General features: G+C 36.7%; 1 protein-coding gene across 2 annotated transcripts in view; it reads right to left on the minus strand.

Moving 5' to 3' along the window:
* The window catches only part of PPP2R3B (protein phosphatase 2 regulatory subunit B''beta), a 40,807-nt gene extending 23,516 nt beyond the window's left edge, over positions 1-17,291 (minus strand). Inside the window, exons 1-2 of one of the 2 annotated variants that reach the window (XM_014054857.2) lie at positions 17,174-17,291; positions 14,178-14,593 (exon numbers count right to left, since the gene is read on the minus strand). In XM_014054857.2, coding sequence (XP_013910332.2) covers positions 14,178-14,522 — 345 coding nt within the window. In that variant the 5' untranslated portion in view covers positions 14,523-14,593; positions 17,174-17,291. Of the gene's footprint in view, positions 1-1,853; positions 2,167-14,177; positions 14,594-17,173 lie in introns of those variants that run through there. The other variant, XM_014054858.2, reaches the window with a different exon arrangement.
* Between the last annotated feature and the right edge of the window lie 888 nt (positions 17,292-18,179).

Consider the following 18,179-nt stretch of genomic DNA (forward strand, 5'->3'; position numbering starts at 1 on the left):
TGGTTAGAAGGAAAAGTTAATACTGAAAAGTGCTGTGTACTGTGCTAAAGAGGAAAGTTAAAAAAAAATCACAGGGAAACAATTATCTGCTTTATTATTGCCATTGTACTAAATCAGTGTTTCTCAACCTTGGCAACTTTAAGTCAGACTTCAACTCCCAGAATCCCCCAGCCAGCATTAAAGTCACCAAGGTTGAGAAACACTGTACTAAATGGAATCACTAATAATTAAGTTCAACTTCTTATACATGTGGATTTTAAAATGTTTCAACTTTTCTTCTTTAAAAAGTTATTCATATTATTTCAAATGCACAATCTCACAATAGTGGAAGCTATTGTGCAAAGATATGATGACATCTGGAACAGAAGCAACAATTCTGAGAGAAGCTCATAGTTTGACTGCAAAAGAGGGCATAGCTTAAATCTTTCCCCCCAGGAAGAATTCACTGGATGCCTGACCTAATCTAGCCTTTCCCAACTTGTCTCTGAGTGCCAGGACATGCTATTAAATTATTGTGGAAAGTGTATTTTGTTGAATTTATTTAAATCAGTAGATTTTATATATAAAGAAAGTTGGACAATTTTGCAATGACAAAACCACCACCAACAAAATCGACAGAATAGTTCAATATTCCTTTTCGTTTGAAAAAAAAGAGAGGATGGATTGAAAACTTAAAACCCACAAATCAAAACATTTTAGTTATGTCCTGTTTGCTTATACTTTTTCATTCCCCCCCACCTCTTGAGGAGAGGGAACTAGTCTTTGAGAAATTCAAATCTTTGTTCAGCCTTCAGCCCGTATCCAAATCTCACAAGGAAAGCAGACTGTGGGAGCCTATCATTGTATTTTGAAGAGCCATCGTGTGTATCCCAGCTATATTGATACCATTCCTTCTTTCTGATTGACCTCGCACAATCTATATATTCATAGGCATATAGTGGAAAAACTAGATTCTTCCGGAATCTACCACGCTATGCAAGTTCTTTGCATGCATGAACACGTACATTTCAAAGTCAACTTCTGGGCATCAGGGGATCAGGAAAAACTCTTGGAAAAAAACATTATTTACAAGACTAGTATTTACTACACAACCCTGAAAAAAGTGATGATGAATTGTATAATTTGCTGATTTAACATTTTGCTACTGACAACAATCAGCTGAAGTCAATGTTTTAATTATATTTATAGCTTTAAGAAAGAAAATGTAATCTTCTGTCCAACTATGTCCTTATGGAAATTCCCTCATTGGCAAAAGGACAAAATATCGGTATTAGAAAAGCAAGCTGAAAAGAAATTAAAGAACTGAACACTGAAGCCAGTTAATAGTTCTCAGCATGTTCTATTTGGTCACAAATATTATTTGATCTTAAATATACTATGCAGAAGATAATGATCATAAATCAACACTTCTAAAACCTATGATTTCTGCTATAAGAAAATAATGTTCACTCACTTAAAACATTCCTTTCAAATGTCCTTTATGTCATTTTACAGTACAAATAGCATCATGTAATTCAGTATTTATTTTCAAAATTGTAATTACTCAATAAAATATGAAAAAAAGAAAAGCCTTGCTTGGCATCAGGTTACATGTTTTCACAATTCTTGGACATACTAAGTATCAGAAGGCTAAAAAACAAAGGGAAAAACTAAAGCAGTTTTCTAAGAATGATTCTGATGTAGGCATATATTTATTCATTTTTATACCAACCTGAACATTTTCCAGATTTTCCAGAGTTCGAATCATTAAGTAGTAAGGCACATGGATCTCATTTCCAGTCAAAGCAGGAATTTTACTCCCCTCCAAAAACCCCAAAAGCCTACTCTAGCCAAATGCATAATAGAAAGCAAACCTGTACTTGTTGGAAAGCTTTGAGCCTCTTCTTGAATCTCGAAGGCAGAACAAAATCACATCCTCGAGCCAATAATGCCAATTCTTTTCGCAGATCAGGGTCTTGTCGTAAAGAAATCTCCTTTATCCTCATGCTTTCAGATTTCATATAATGCTTATGTGTGCACCAGTCCAGGCTCTTGAGTCCCAGTAAACAGCAGAGTCCTATTATCACACAGTGCCACTTAAAGTAGCAGCTGCGTTTTACTTCTGTGTTATTCTGAGAGCGAGTTCAGCGTAGCCTGCTCCATACATTAAAAGGGAACTTGCCAGGACTGCAAACACAGACAGGAAAGCAACTTAGGAGCCTGTTCCTTACTTCACACATTCCAATGTTTTAATGGTATGGTATATACATGAGCTTCTCATAAAAGTGACATTGTTAACCATCAATGAAATAAACATCTGGTTTAGTAAAAACAATGAAGGAGGAACAATGTCAGAATAGTCTATTTAGTATTAGGTTTGGAGGCCCTTTGGAATTTGCAAAGGTCTTTCACATATTCTTACTGTATATCCTAAAAAACCGAAATATAAGAGAATTTTTTATTTATTTGTATCTGCCTTTATTATTTTTATAAATAAGTAAAAACTGCAAACATAACTATTTTTCTCCTATTTTCCGCACAACAGAATACTTATGAAAGTAAGATGCATATATAAAGCTAAAAAAAAACCTAAATTCATTTTCAAGGATGGTTGATATTGACTAACTTTTGATTATTATTATTTATAAAAAAGCAAAAGCATACTTTTTGTTCTACCTCCTTGTCCTTTCACAAACCCTATAGAATACAACCATAAATAGAGGCTTAATAAAGCATTGGGGGTTTTTGCACACTTAAATTAAAATGAAATATCCCTGAAAAGCTTGCATTTAATATGGAATATTGCATTGACTAGATTTCATCAGTGACTAAGCTCTCCCTCATCCAGTGTAGATCTACTTCACTTTATACAAGCAATAAAACTGAAAATCGTGTGAATAAGGATCAGTCATGTCAATTGAACCAAATCACCTATATCTTCCCTATAAGACCAGTATAAGATTAAGTATTAATATTTTATGACTAATATCTTTGATATCTATATCAAAATTTTGTTTAATTTTATAAGTTTGGGCTTCTTTAGTTTTTGGTGTTTTTAATTATTTTCTCAAAAGGGAATATATTTCTGTAAAACATACTCGTTTTTGAGACTTGTCAGTTAACAGAATTTGTCCAGAATATATTTATCATTTTACCATATAATTGTGGTTAGAAACTAACTGTAAAGTAAAAGTCGGTTGACTATCCATTCTTAATTAACCACAAGATTCAAATCTACCAATGAAAATTATGTGTATATGTAAATTCTTCTTTTCTATAGCCTAATTTTCATTTGTGGCTTTGATTACCATATGAATCAGAATCCAAAGGGAGAACCAGAATAATATTGATGAGAAGCACATGCTCCTCTTTCCACAAATGGGTAACCATGACAGTCTTTATCTCTTTCAAATCAACCTTCAAATCAGACCAAAGAACTGATTTCATCAGACCCATATAAAGCTAACAATTATAATATTTATTTTATTTTGTTTTAGTGACTTGCTCACTTTGTTATTTATGTGAATTTTGTATATTAACTAAATAGAAGCATATTATTTGGTAATCCATGCATACAGTTTCATCTGCGATACAAGCAACATTTTCTCTTTGCCTGTTAAAAGAAAGAGAGGTAGAAAAGTTTCTTTAAATACTATGTGAAACAGTTTGCATCTATGGAGACCAACTTCAAAGCATGGAGCAGGGCTAGCCCAATCCCATTGGTTCATGCTCTCCCTTGTCAGCAAAGAGCATAACACTCAATAAATAGCTTAAGCAATCAACAGCTAACTGAGATGCTATTTTCTCATATTCATTTTTAGTATCTGTCACTTTTTAACTTCTCCCTTCTGCAACTGTTGCAAAGTCCTGGGCAGCTGAGGGAGATCAGAAGGATCACTATCAAATGGAATGCAGGGGACATTACCCAGCCAAAGAGTTGCATTTAGTGTGACTACAATTTGGTCCAAATTGCCAACAGTGCTCTCTGTCCAAGAGCATAGCTGGGACAGATACTTTTGAAGTTCTGGCAGCCGGGAGTTGCCTAATTGGTGGAGCCTTGCCAGGAAGAACAGTTTACCTCCTGAGCAAATTAGCAAGGGTATATGGAAAGAGAGGTGAAAGTTATGTGACCTATGAATAAAACATCTAGGAAAGTGGATCTGGTTTGTGTTCTTACTAAGTTTGTAAAAAGAAAGAATTGACTAACATAGAGAGGACTTAACAAAAAGCAAACATCTGATGCACAAAATAAATGTTATGCTTTAAGTTTTAACACAAAGTCTTAAGAGGTATAGTTCATTTTGACCTGTGGAACGGAAAATGTACCTAATGGAGCTTCAGGCTTTAAAAATATCTATGCTCATTAACTGGACTTTATAAACAAGGCAAAAAACTATTGCTGCACCGCAGATTGTATATGTTATCTCTACCCTTTTAACAGGCCTTTTGCAGAAAGAATATCACAGCTTTTCTCCACTAGGGTTTAACATCTTAAATCACTTTCAGACATTTATTCAGATGTGACAAGGGATCACACCGAGCCACCCACCATCATCAGATAAGGCTACATGTGGCAGTTGTGAAAAGCGATCTTCTCCTAGGTTTTTGATTATTTGTTGAGCAGCCAGCAAAGACCATAAACCCTCGCAAATGATTCCTTGTGCTGGAACATTCTGTGAACTCGCTAAAAGAAAGATACATCTTTCTCACCACCCAGCCTTGATGCCTGCCACAGGAAGAGTTAAACAATCCGAAAAGTAGGAGTCCTTGCCACCATGGTGGACCAAGGGAGAATAGCATTTCACTAAAAAAAAATTACAGTCATTTATATAGCCAATACCTGACACCTCATTTGACTGCTGCTTGCAAATAAACTGGGAATCTGTGTTATGCAATTAGTCGTGTTTAACTACCTTGTTAAAACAGAATGTCCTGGGGAACTCTGTCAAATGCTTTTAAAAGACAATGTATATCCTGCCCACAGCATTCTCACAACATATTGATGAACTTAGCTAATGAAAAAGAACATTAGTCTGATTATATTTTTTCCTAATGAAGTCACACTGACTTCTACAATTCATTGCATCGTTTTCAAAGCATTTATGGCTCATTTTGCTATCTGCTCTAGAACTGTCCAATTATATCCTCTTGACCATCTGCGAAGAGGACTGGGAGTCTCTGTCCAGTGGTTCTGTTCCTTTCTTGATGGACAGTTTCAGTCAGTCATTCATGAGGTGGCAGGAGAGATCAACCTGTTGCCTATCCTCTAGCGGGGTACTAGAAAAGGCAATTGTCTCTTCATACCTATTTAATATTTATATGAAACTACTGGCAGAGTTCATCCAAAGGGGTTGGGGCTTAGGATCATCAATGTATTGATGATGCCCACTTTTTACATTACTACTCCAGGACACACTACTGATGTTGTTGAAGTCCTATCCCAATGTGTGGAAGATATCAGAGTCTGCATGGAGAAAGCAGAATTAAACTTAATCTGACTAAGACACTAGTTTTATTGTTTATTCCTCAGAACTGTCAACTGTAGGGGTGTGTCTTGAAGGTGTGGCACTATATAGAAAGGGGAAGGTCCATAATTGGGATTCTTCTGGACTCACAGCTCCTCCTAGAAAAGAATCTGTAGTTGGAGGCTACAGTCCAGGGTGGGGTGTGTCCCAGCTCTGATGGATGCACCAAAGCTGTGACATTTTACTTGGAGGGAAAAGGATGAGGCTACAATGACTCATGCCCCTGTTATGACTGGCTTAGACATGTTCTACATGGGGCTGACTTTGAAGATCACTTGGAAGTTACAATGGCTTTTGCCCTAATTGGCGTTTGCTAGTGGACCACATTACACAAATACTGTAGACCCAGTAGTGGTTATCAATAAGCTTCTAGATGTAATTTAAAGTGCTGGTATAAGTAGTTCTTGACTTACAACCATTCATTTGAAGTTACAATGTCATCATAAAAAGTGACTTACAATAGTTCTCACATTTACAACCATTGAAGTATCGCCTGGATCACATGATCAACATTTGGGTGCTTGGCCAATGAAATGTATTTATGTCTCAAACATCCTGAGTTCAAGTGATACCCAACTGCAACCTTCCTAGATAGCTTCTGACAAGCAAAGTCAATGGGAAACTGAATTTGCTTAACAACTGCAATGATTCACTTAACAACTGTGGAAAAACATGTCATAAAATCAGATGTGACTCACTTTGATTAGCAACAGAAATTCTGGTCTCGTTTGTTGTTGTAAGGTGAGGACCTATAAAGTGTTATGTGGCTTGGTGCCTAGCTATCTACAGTTAATTTACCTAGGAGAAACTATTAGTGGTTCTCCATTGTAGGGAAACATGGAGGGATAAGGCCTGCTGGTGTTCCTTTTCAGTGGCTCTGATCCTTTGGAATGGCTTCCTAAAGGACATCTGGCTTCTTTCACTATGACTGTCTTCTGAAGTAGTAATAAAAACAAGACTTTTCCAAAGGGCAATTGAGTCATGAGTCTATCTAATGTACATCACCTATATTAGTATAATAGGTATTTATTAGGACTTAATTTTTGAATCAGTGTATATTTATATTAATTCATCCCATGATGAGAGACAGAGAGGAGAGGAGAGGAAGGGAAGGGAGAGGATTGGAGAGGAGAGGATGGGATAGGAGGGGAGAGGAGGGGAGGGGAAGAGGGAGAGGAGAGGTTCCACCACAAAACCGCGGTAGACAAAAGCGCGCTCGACGAAAGCGCGTACGTGACATCATCACAGCGCGACGAAAACATCGCGCTGTGAGCGGTAAATTTAAAATTAAAGCGAAAACCTTACCCTAACCCCCCCAAACCTAACCCTAAACCTAACCCTAAACCTAACCCTAAACCTAACCCTTAACCTAACGCTAAACCTAACGCTAACCCTTAACCTAATGCTAAACCTAACGCTAATGCTTAACGTAACCCTAAACCTAACCCTAACCCTAACCCTAACCCTTAACCTAACCCTAACCCTTACCTTTATGTGAATCGGCTTGCTTTAATTTAATTTTAATTTTAATGTAATTTAATTTATTTTTTTATTTTTTTCGTCGCGCTGCTGATGACGTCAGGTACGCACTTTCGTCGAGCGCGCTTTTGTCGACCGCGGTTTTGACGGGTCACGAGAGGAGAGGGTAGGAGAGAAGAGAAAGACTATAGGTTACAGAAGGTTAGCATAATGACAGGTTTGGAAAATTATATCATATCAATAAAACTTTTACACCACCTCTTTAAAACTGCATTTAGATATTAGAACTGGTTTAAAATTAAATATTAGATTATGAAGTTTGTAGCCCTATGTACATCTATCTAGAAGTGAATTCTATTCAAGTTATTGCAACTTGTTTCTAAATTGATAACATGTACATTTGCAGTGTAAAACTGAGTGTCTCATGTTAATAATCCCCCTTTAATTATAGCTTTGGAACAATGCCTTATGTACTCTCTTCTGTAATTTCCATGAAGTCTTGCAATTTAGGGAATAAAAGTCTGGAATGCAAAACCAGCTTCTTACAGGCAATGCATATACTACAACATCTGCTCTAAATTCAGCTCCCCAGAAATTCAGAACATTTGTAAGGATGAATGCCCAGCACAACCTACAAAGATAGGCCAACTGGCCTTCTCTCAGTGGAATCTGTACTCAAAACCTAAATAAATGACTTTGAGAATCACTTTCAAAGACAATATTTGCAAAAACACAGTATATGTGAAAAAACACAAGAGTATAAAACAAGAGTGTACAACATTTGAGAAGTCAAGGGTTGCAAGTGAGACTTCTGACTTTTAAAGGACTGTATAAGATAGTGACATCACTGAAAGGTAAGAGTTTCAAGTTTTGCAGCCCCTTTTTAAAAAGTATTTTAAGGATGGAAATAGGAATGGGATATCTCGGAGAAGTAAACTGTTCCCATTCTTACTCATAAAAGTTCTGAAAAAAGCCTGAAATTGGCCCCATATCTACTCTCGAATGCCAAAAAGGCCAAAAAGTTTAAACCTAAAGTAATAAGCTATATACCTTCCAGTTCTGTGTTTATATAAGTTTAGACTGCTGGGAAATCTGCCTTCAATAATTCTGAAAACTATTTTCCAGATTCTTTGCTGCTTCTTTAATAAGATGCTATCTGGGATTGCTACTTTTGAAATACTTGTGGAAATTGGCAACTGACTAATTCTCTGTTTTGGGTCCCTGGCTGGTTCGATTTTAACAGAGTTTTTGTCATGCTGGAAAAGGAAGATTGTCTATGACACTGTGGATGCTTAGTCAATACTGATTTTTCCAAAAGGCTAAAGCAGAGGTTAGTCAGTAGAAGCTGAATGGAAACTTTCAAAAAACTTTATGCATATTGTCTCCTCTCAGAATGGACAGATAGGCAAGATTCTAGATAAGGTGATCTATGGAGAGCTCTTAGAGATAATTATTATACAACAGGAGATTGGAGATCTGTCAACAAATTAAAATTGTGATATTAAATAAGACAAAGTGGCAGTTGGATACTCGCCAAACAGAATAGGACATGCTTTTTCAGGATCTATCTGTTTCCTGGAGGACACATATACTTGAGAACAATCAGGCTACTGCTATTGCTAACCTTAGATTTCATTGTGCAACTGACAGGCACATCTCATTTGAACTTAAGGTATGTCACATGGAAAGTGTCTGTCTATGTTAACTATAACAGGGGTGGGTTCCGGCAGGCACTACTGGCAGTTCGCACATGTGAGTGCCACACATGCACAGTGCAATTAAAATTGTTCTGCACATGCGCAGAAACAATAAACAGGATGGCGTCGTCACAGGTGCCGCCCAGAGAACCAGTTTGGGGGCGTGGCAGGCCAGGGGCATTGCTGGTTCCAGTGACCCAGGCCCCTAAACCACTACCGGTTCGGCCAAACCAGTAGGAACCCACCACTGAACTATAAGTATTGCATCCCATTAGAAAAGTCACATCTAATTTTTTTGAGAACTATTTTACTTGTCTAATGATGCATCTCATATGTACTTCGTGTGCAACCACAGCAGAGAAGTGGGACAGTGTCATTTATTAATTTTCTGCCTTTTGTTTATCTGACATTCAAAAGGTCTAATTAATTAGCAATCAATAGGTCATTAATTTTTTTTTTTGCCAAGTCTGGTACCTGTAATTCTCCAAGAAAATTTTCAATCTGTCTGGAAAAGGATAATAAAAAAACCAGGTCATATCCTTTTGCCTGGGAATTCATATTTGCTGTGGGGTTTCAAAAAGCCAAGCCCATAATCAACCAATGTGTTAGGGACACAGATCTATAAAGGAATTCATGCATAATGTTTAATTACTATAGTTTTGTCATCAATAGTAACAATTACACTTTAACATCTCTTCTTCCACCTTAATTAGAAGATCTTTATTATGACTTGTTATAACATTTGCCTTCAGCTCTGCTTGAGGATATATTTTGACAGCTTTTATATTTTGAAGACGTCTATCTATATAGCTTGGTGGTAAATATGGTGGCCTGTGTATTGCTTTATTATATAACTTTTTGATTATGTTAAACTCACACCCTAGTATTCTCCCCTATGGACTATTGCAATACACTCTTCATGGGGCTACCCTTGAAGACTATTCAAAAACTGAAGCTGGTGATAACACTAGGATTGCACATACAATATCTCTGGTATCTGAGCTGCAGTGGATGCCAATTTGCTTCCAATTCAAGGTGTTGGTTATTACCTTTAAAGCCCTTCATGTTATGAGACCAAGTTACCTGAAGAATCATCTTGTCCAAATTACATCAAATGTCTCACCTAGCTAGGCAGAGAGGATATATTATGAACCCATCAATTAAAGAATTTTGATTTCTTCCTATCTTTTGATAGGAAGGTGGCCCCCACTCTTCTGTCCTTCCAGAAGAGGATCAAGACTTGGCTCTGCCAAATGCCATTGGGATAGTGGTATCTAAGAATGGCAGGTGAACCAAGATGTGGTTGAGAACTTGAGGTGCTCCCTCTGTTTTTTTTAAAGTTTTTAAACTTATTTTTAATTCTGTTTTTAGTTTACTTGCTTCCTACAGTATCTCTCTCTTATGTGTATAAATTTGATACATTAAAAATGTCATAAGAAGTGTCTTACAAAAACTGTGCATATATTCTTTCAATAGAGAACTGACAGATATTTGGAAGCTTAACAAACTTTTTTTTCTTACTGCATTTATTTTACAATTATTGCAATTCTGCCTTTTGTCATGAGAGCAATACAAACCCTCACTAAGACTCACTCATAAAAGCTATTGATATCACAGCCAATCCATTGTTCATGACATGCACTAAATCAACCTGTGGGACATGCCAAGTCACAAATAAATGGAAGCAGCTTGTAGTCCCCTACTCATACTGTACCAGGCATTTTAATGTTTATACAAGATATAATTAGCTAATAGCTTTTGCTGGGCTCCTGTGTTGTATATTACTACAGGTACATTCTTCAGTAATCATCTTCATTAGTTTTTTTATTCTTCATGCTATGAAGAACAAAGTTAATGAGCAAAGATGTTCTACAATTATTACAATTATTATCTAGAGACATTTGATGCTTTTCTTTTCCTTCAAAACAATTATTGGCATACATTATGATTTTGAAAGAAAAGCCTTCCAATAGTCAACAAAATCATAGAGTTGGAAGGAACATAAGGAGTCATCAAGTTCAGTCTCCTGCATACTACAGTATTCATTACATCTTTCCCAAGAGATGACTTATTCACCCTTTGAAAACCTCTGGTGGAGGGAAAGAAACCACTTCATGGGATAATCTATTCCAATGATTGGTAGCTGTAACTGTCAAGAAGTTCTTCATTATATCTAATCTGTACTTACATGCTTCTATACAAGTCCACATGACAGAAGAAAAGCACAACATATATTAAAATATAAAGAACTAGATGGTAAAATATCCTACCAAGTATTAAATTTGTTACCTGCATTCATCTAATAAATGGAGACTTTCTGGACTGCTCAGTCTATTGAGATCAGACAAAGATTTTACTTTTTTTTTTCTTAACACAATTCTTAACCTATTTATTTTGGCTGGGTTCAACCCCCAGATTTCAACTTGGCAATATTTAAACTCTATGCTACCTCACTAATTTTCACCACTAGCTTCTTCATAAACTTCTATAATTTTCCTACTGAAATTAGCACTACACTAGGTGCTATTAACCATGATGCAGTATGTGAAATTTGTTTTACCATGCATTGAAGTTTAAACTATTCTTGATGTTCCATCATCAAAAAATATTAACATGAAGATAACATTTATATGTATGCACTTAGAAGACTATAAATTTACTGTGGATCTAGTGTGTACAAAGTTATCCTAGAACCGTGATGGCGAACCTATGGCACGCGTGCCCGAAGTAGCATGTGGAACCATGTTGCCTGGCACACAAAGGCTCTTCCGGTTTTTTGGTGATGTACAAGCGATGATCAGCTGGTCTTTATGCATGTTGCAGTGCTAGAAACCAGAAGAGCTGGTCTTCTGTTTTCTGGCATGAGCATGCACGCTGGCCAGCTGATTGGTGCGTGCGCATGCATGACAGTAACTGGCAAACTTGCTAGCTTGCACGCATGTGAGCGCCAGTAAGAAACCCCAAAGACAAAATCCAGCTAGAAAACCAAGGAGTCTACGAAATACTATATGCCCTGCAACATACATAGGACAAACGAACAGGAGAATGAATGCACGTATAGCAGAACACAGGAACGCAGTAAGAAAAAAAGAAAAAACTTCCTCCCCTTTTCCAGCACTTAAAGCTACAGGACATGAAATTAATTTTGAAGGAACCAGGTTAATCTCCAAAACAGAACACTTCAACAAGAGAATAATTATGGAAGCTATCGAAATAGAGAAACACCCTCACAACATAAATTAAAGTGACGATACCTCCCACCTACCAGACATCTGGAAACCAGCCTTAGTTAACAAACAAGCCCCACCCACCACCCAGGCCATTACAACACGAAACAACAATAGACACACAGCCAGCACCAATCAGCACCAATCTACCAATCATGATACAACCATACAACCAATCATTCCACTTACTGAAACAAAGCTAGCACTCCACACACCCCCACCAAGATTTATAGAAAGACGGCAGCTCCGATCACACTTTAAGCCCAAAACCCAGCAAGTGAGACCTTGCTGAAACTTTGCCAAGACAATCTCAATCTTACATGGGAAAAGACCCGAATACAACAAGACCAGCATACCTACACAAACACACACACACACACACACACACACACACACACACAATATACATACATACATACATAGATACATACATATGTATGTATATGTTTTCATAGATTTACACGGGTGTAGGTATGCTGGTCTTGTTGTATTCGTGTCTTTTCCCATTTAAGATTATCTTATTTACATAATTAATCTTACATGGGAAAAGACCCCAATACAACAAGACCAGCATATATATATTTACTACCATTTAGCTTAAGAACTGCAGCATATGAAAGTAAGATAATTCATATCCTAAAGCAGAAGACAAGTGAGTTGTAAAATAATATGCTTTCTACAATAAGAAAAAAATAGTCATGGCTGTAAAATTACTCTAGATTCTGCAGTTTAAAAAGCATTGACTTACATGAATGGAAGATATGCTAATAAGTATAAGAATGTAATTTAAATAACTTCTTTAAACAGAAGATACTAATGAAGCAATGTCTAAATTTTTCTACCATCAATGTTGCCTGATATGCTATTCATTGGAGAGAAGAAAGGAAGGGAAGAAACATTAAGAGTTGAAGCAAACTAATATGCATCAAAACTAATGTTTGAAATGCAAAAATACAAAAAAGGATCAAAGGAAATGCTATCAGCTTTATGCCATTCTCAATGTTGCCACAACTGTTAAATGCCCTGATTTACTACAACCTAAAAGAACTGAAGTTATCTGACGAGAGAGGAGATGGGACATAAATAGTAAATGATTTTAGTCAATTATAATAACAACAAGGAAATGTCAATGGACATTGTTTAACAATATATACATGCTATGGTATTGGCAAAAGTAACTTGGATATAAATTCTAAACAGTGAGTTGGCGGAGGGGGGGGAGGTTTAAAAACTTTATTAATTGACTTTTACTTAAAAGATGTCATAAAAGTGTAATGTTATTGGAGGATTTTTTGAAATAGCTAATGAATGCCATTATGTGGTTGTGTCTTTAAGTATGAATAATTTGAAGTAAAAACATGTTCAAATAATTGCAGTCAAATGAGAATTGTGATACATTGATAGTAAGATATACAAAGATTTTTGATTTAAAGTGTATAATCTAATATGAACTATAAGTAATGACTGTGGAAGAAATGCACGAAAGTTATCTGTAACCAATCGACACACTTTCTACAAGATGTAATGAAGGATGATTCTTTTTTGTGTTTTTGTTCAATTAAAATAAAAAACTTTTTAAAAAAAAGAAAGAACTGAAGTTCAATTGTAGAAAATCTTTGAGAATGTGTATAGCCCTCAAAAGGTAAATATATTGCATTAGTGTTGATGAGTGAAATACATTCATATTTTCTCCCATGTGGATTATAGGGAAGATTTCTATTTGGTAGACATAGAACAACTACACATATTACATTGGCATTGCAGAAAATAACAATACTGTACAAAATAACATTAAAACAACTGTAAATGATGAAATTAAAAATAAAATTGTGTTTATTACTTGCCAACATAAAAAACTGCATAGTCTGAATAGACTACCTCAGAATGTAAATACATTCTGGATTGACAAAATTATGTGCCATAATAGCAGTTTCCTTCTGTGAACTACTTTTCTAATAAGCTTGTGGTTTAACATTACTATCAAAATACAAGAGATTCCATAGTAAGCCATGTAAAATTATTGTTTAAATAATATTTTGATGTTGTTTTAAATGAAGGATAGTCATTTGAAGTGAATAAAATTGCTTATGGGACAGATACCATACTCAACTTATTGTACTGAAATTGACAAATGTATCTGGAACTAGGGAGAACATTTTTAATAACATAACATTTCCGCAGCAACATACCAATCTGTCAAAATAGCTTCGTGTTACAGTGCAAGAAATTTGATCTAATCTGGCAACTGATCACATAATGAATCCACTTACATTTCTGCAACTTGAAGATCTGCGCTTTCCTCGAATACCAGAACAGCTCCTAGGACTTGTTGAGGTACTGAATGGAAGAGTAGTGGAAAGGTGAGGAGGGCTTGTTGGAGTCAAAGGAGATATCAGATTGCCTAACATGCTTTGTTTGGAGACATAGTTAATTTGAGAAAGAATATTTTCATTGTCCCCAGCATCACCGCTACCTATTTCAATCTTTTCTTCACTGGTTATACTTCTTAAATAGTCTTTGAGCATCACTTGAGTTGCTGTTTCACTCAACCAGCACAAAAAGAGCTCATCCACTTTCATTTTTAGTACAGGCTGTAAAACTTTGATATTTGGCATCTTGTCCTCCTCTTAATTTATTTTTTGCTTGAATGAAAGCTGAACTTCAAATCAGATTAAACAGATTTCACCTGAAAGACAAAGTGCCTGTTAAAAAGATTTCACTTAAGATTATTAAGATTATTAAATCTGTCTGTCTGTCTCCACTCACCCACCCATCCATCCAAAATATAAAGATGCAAAAAAAGATACAATGTTATTAACAGTTTTAAATGTTTTAGATTGTGGTATTATAGAGCATGAAGATTAAAATCTTTCTCTCCATAATTTGTCAACTGAGGTACAAGTTAGCAGTATGCTTTTATAGAACATGTAGAATATGAGAAAGAAAAACAATTTCATGTTGAAATACTAGATCTGGGTTGCAAAATGCCACATGATCAATAAATAATGTTTATTGTACCTCTTGTAGCCATTTTGTATTTGTATTTTTATAGCCTAGGTCTAGAAAACCAGATGAAGAATCCACCTTTTTCAATTATTCATTTTATTAGGTTTATTTTTAAATGAAGTGAAGGGTTGATACAGGATTTAACCTGAATATGTGCAATATAAATTAACAGCATAAATTAGAATTAAACAATTAATGAAGTCCCAAATGTATTAACCTACAAAGTTATTTAAGGCAGGGGACCCCAACTCCTGAGTTGCGGACTGGGATTGGTCCGTGATCTGTTAGGAACTAGGTTGCACAAGCAGAAGGCAAACAAGCAAAGCTTCATCTGCACATGTGCAGGAGCTAGGTTGGGTGTGGAAACCATACACCCCCAGTCCGTGGAAGACAACTTTTCTTTCAGAACTGATCCTTGATGCTAGAAAGGTTGGGAACTACTGATTTAAGTCATACCACGCTTCATTCAATTGCTTATCATACTCAGCATTAAGAGCCTACCTTAAAGGTAAAGCCAAAACATGCTATTTATAACTAAATCTTATGAAACATGAACCAGAGACACTTGCATGGATTCTGTTAATCAGCTTATCTTTGTAGTTTGAAAAATTTAGAAGAACTGCTTCAGACATTACAGACATACAACAATATATCTCTACTAATTCAAGTAGCAACATCCATGTTCAATCAAACCTGGAAAAAAACAAAACCAAACCCTGTTTTATGGAGACAGCTTATTGAAGTAATTCTTTATGAAACATCTTTTGTCAAACTCATATGGAAATCTGAAAAAAAACTTATGGATGCCTTTATGAATGGCAGAGCAGTAACGTTCTTGCATGTGGTTTGAAGCATTTTTGAATTATTTTTTAAGCATTCACAGTAAATATACTTGTCTTCTGCCTCATTCAACTTTAATAAGAAAATGGCAAAATTTATAGTCCGCATCCTTTTATTTGAGAGTAAAACCCAATGAATTCATTTCTTCCTGACCTGATATAAACGCATATGTCTAAAATACTTCTACTTCACCACTGAGAATTATAAAGTACATATTAGGTTATGTACAATGAAGAGTTTCTAACATTACCAATGAAATATACTGTTTATCTTTTCCTCATTAAGGATAACTTTTTAACAGGTAAATCATAAGTAAGGAAAGCAACAGCAGTGTGGATTTCTTAAAGTCAGTGCAAACAAACATAGGTAGTTCTCGACCTACGATCAGAATTCAGCCCAACATTTCTGTTTTAAGTGAGACGTTTGTTAAATGAGTTTTGCCCCATTTTAATACCTCTTGCCATAGTTGTTAAGTGAATCACCACAATTAACAACATGGTTGTGTAAGTGAATCTGGCTTCCCCATTGCCTCTGCAAGTCAGAAGGTCACAAATGGGACCCCAGAACACTGCAACTGTCATAAATATGGCTCATTTGCCAAGCATCTGAATGAGGCTGCAATGGTCATTGGTGTGAACAATGGTAATAAGTCACTTTTTTCAGCCCCATTGTAACTTTGGTCACCAAACGAAATGTTGTAAAGTCTGTACTTCAATATCTCTTATTCTGGGTAGCATTCAGAAGAACATTTAGTGTTTGTACAACATTTGGTCAGTCTTTTGTGAAAGCTCAGTTTCCTCAGCTACTTAGACCAGATATACTGGAATAGATTGTTAATTACTAGGTGATTTTTGTTTTTGTTTTTAAAAAAGGCCTTTTACTATGTTGGTTCCCTTATCCTAAGTGCTCTAAAGAGGATCCTGGAGCTGGAGTGCTGCTAGCACAAAATTTCCTTCAATTTTCTGCAAATAATTCGTGCCATCCCTGGGCATCCCCCTTCCTCCTCCATCCTAAAAAAACAAAAGTCCACGCGGGGATTTCATTTCTTTTTTAAACAGAGCTAGTCTACAAGCAACGCCAACACAAGACTCTGGGCCTTCTATTTTCTCTTTGTGTGAATAAGAGAAGAGGAAACTTTCCTCAGGTTGAAAGAAAGACAAAAAACAGTTGATGGAATCGTGGCTGAAACGCAGCTGTTCCGCAAAAGGGTCTCCAGCCTTGGCAACTTTAAGATTTGTGGACTTCAACTCCCAGAATTCCTCAGCCACCAAAGCTGGATTTGGAATTCTGGGAGTTGAAGTCCACAAGTCTTAAAGTTGCCAAGGTTGGAGACCCCTGGCCCGAACTCAGCTGCTGGAGCGACTCCAAAAGCCCGTTATTCGTTCCAGAAAGCACAAATAGTGTTTATAAATAGGATTACCATACATCCGGATTTCCCCGGACGCGTCCTGTTTTAGCTCCAATCGCGTTCCGCCGGGCCTGAAAAAAACCCCCTAAACATCCGTCCGAAACGTCCACAACGGCGGCTGGGGGCGGGGCGAAAAACCAGCAGCGGGCAGGAAGAAACGGGGCGGGACTTCGCAGCGTCTGAAATAGGCGCGTCACTCCTGCTGCCTCCTAATTGGTGGGTGAAAGAAAGGAGGCGTGACCAGAGAATGCACAGAAGCGCGTTTTGAAAAGTTGCTGCAGTTACAAGGAAGGGTTGTTTGGGGAAATGGCTGGCTGCGTACAACCGATGCGGAATTACCAGCTAGAACCTTGTGATTCAATATACCATTGCGATTTAATTCTGCAAACATTAGCCCTTTGGGGACTTGTGACCACAAAAGTATGATTTTACGGAATATAGACCAGGGATCTCCAAAGTTGGCCAGTTTAAGACACTTTTAAGATGGCTGGCGAATTCTGGGAGTTGAAGTCCACAAGTCTTAAAGTGGCCCACTTTGGAGACCCCTGATATAGACCGTGGTTTATGTTTCAGGGGGAAAAAAACCAGCAGTAGCAAAGAACTGTATCCCCCCCCCCCCCCGGGAAGCAGTAATTTAGTAAATTGAAAGTCTGGTTTAATGCCGCTGACTCTTCCACGAATGTTAGCGAACACGATCTCTGGAGAAATGCTTAATGTTTAAATCCAAATTCATTCATTGGAATAAAATCAACTTCAATTGATTTATTCAATTTCAAAATCAATATCAATTCTCAATCGCAGCCATTCTTTATGTTAATCTCGAGGAGGAGCATCAACATTCATGGGCAGAGGCTTAGCTTTTCTTTTGTGCTCTAACTCCTTAAAGGGACAAGTTCCATTTTCTGTTGGAAAAGTATTCGTGGTGCCACTTCCATGGCCAAATGAAACATCCTAACTTCATCAGTTACATTGCATTTAATTGTGCTTGAGGCTCCCACATGGGCAGAGACCTGATTTT

Source organism: Thamnophis sirtalis, unplaced genomic scaffold (assembly GCF_051295495.1).
Source record: "Thamnophis sirtalis isolate CommonGarterSnake01/CBP01778 unplaced genomic scaffold, rThaSir2_p1.2 scaffold_12, whole genome shotgun sequence".
Taxonomy (NCBI): domain Eukaryota; kingdom Metazoa; phylum Chordata; class Lepidosauria; order Squamata; family Natricidae; genus Thamnophis; species Thamnophis sirtalis.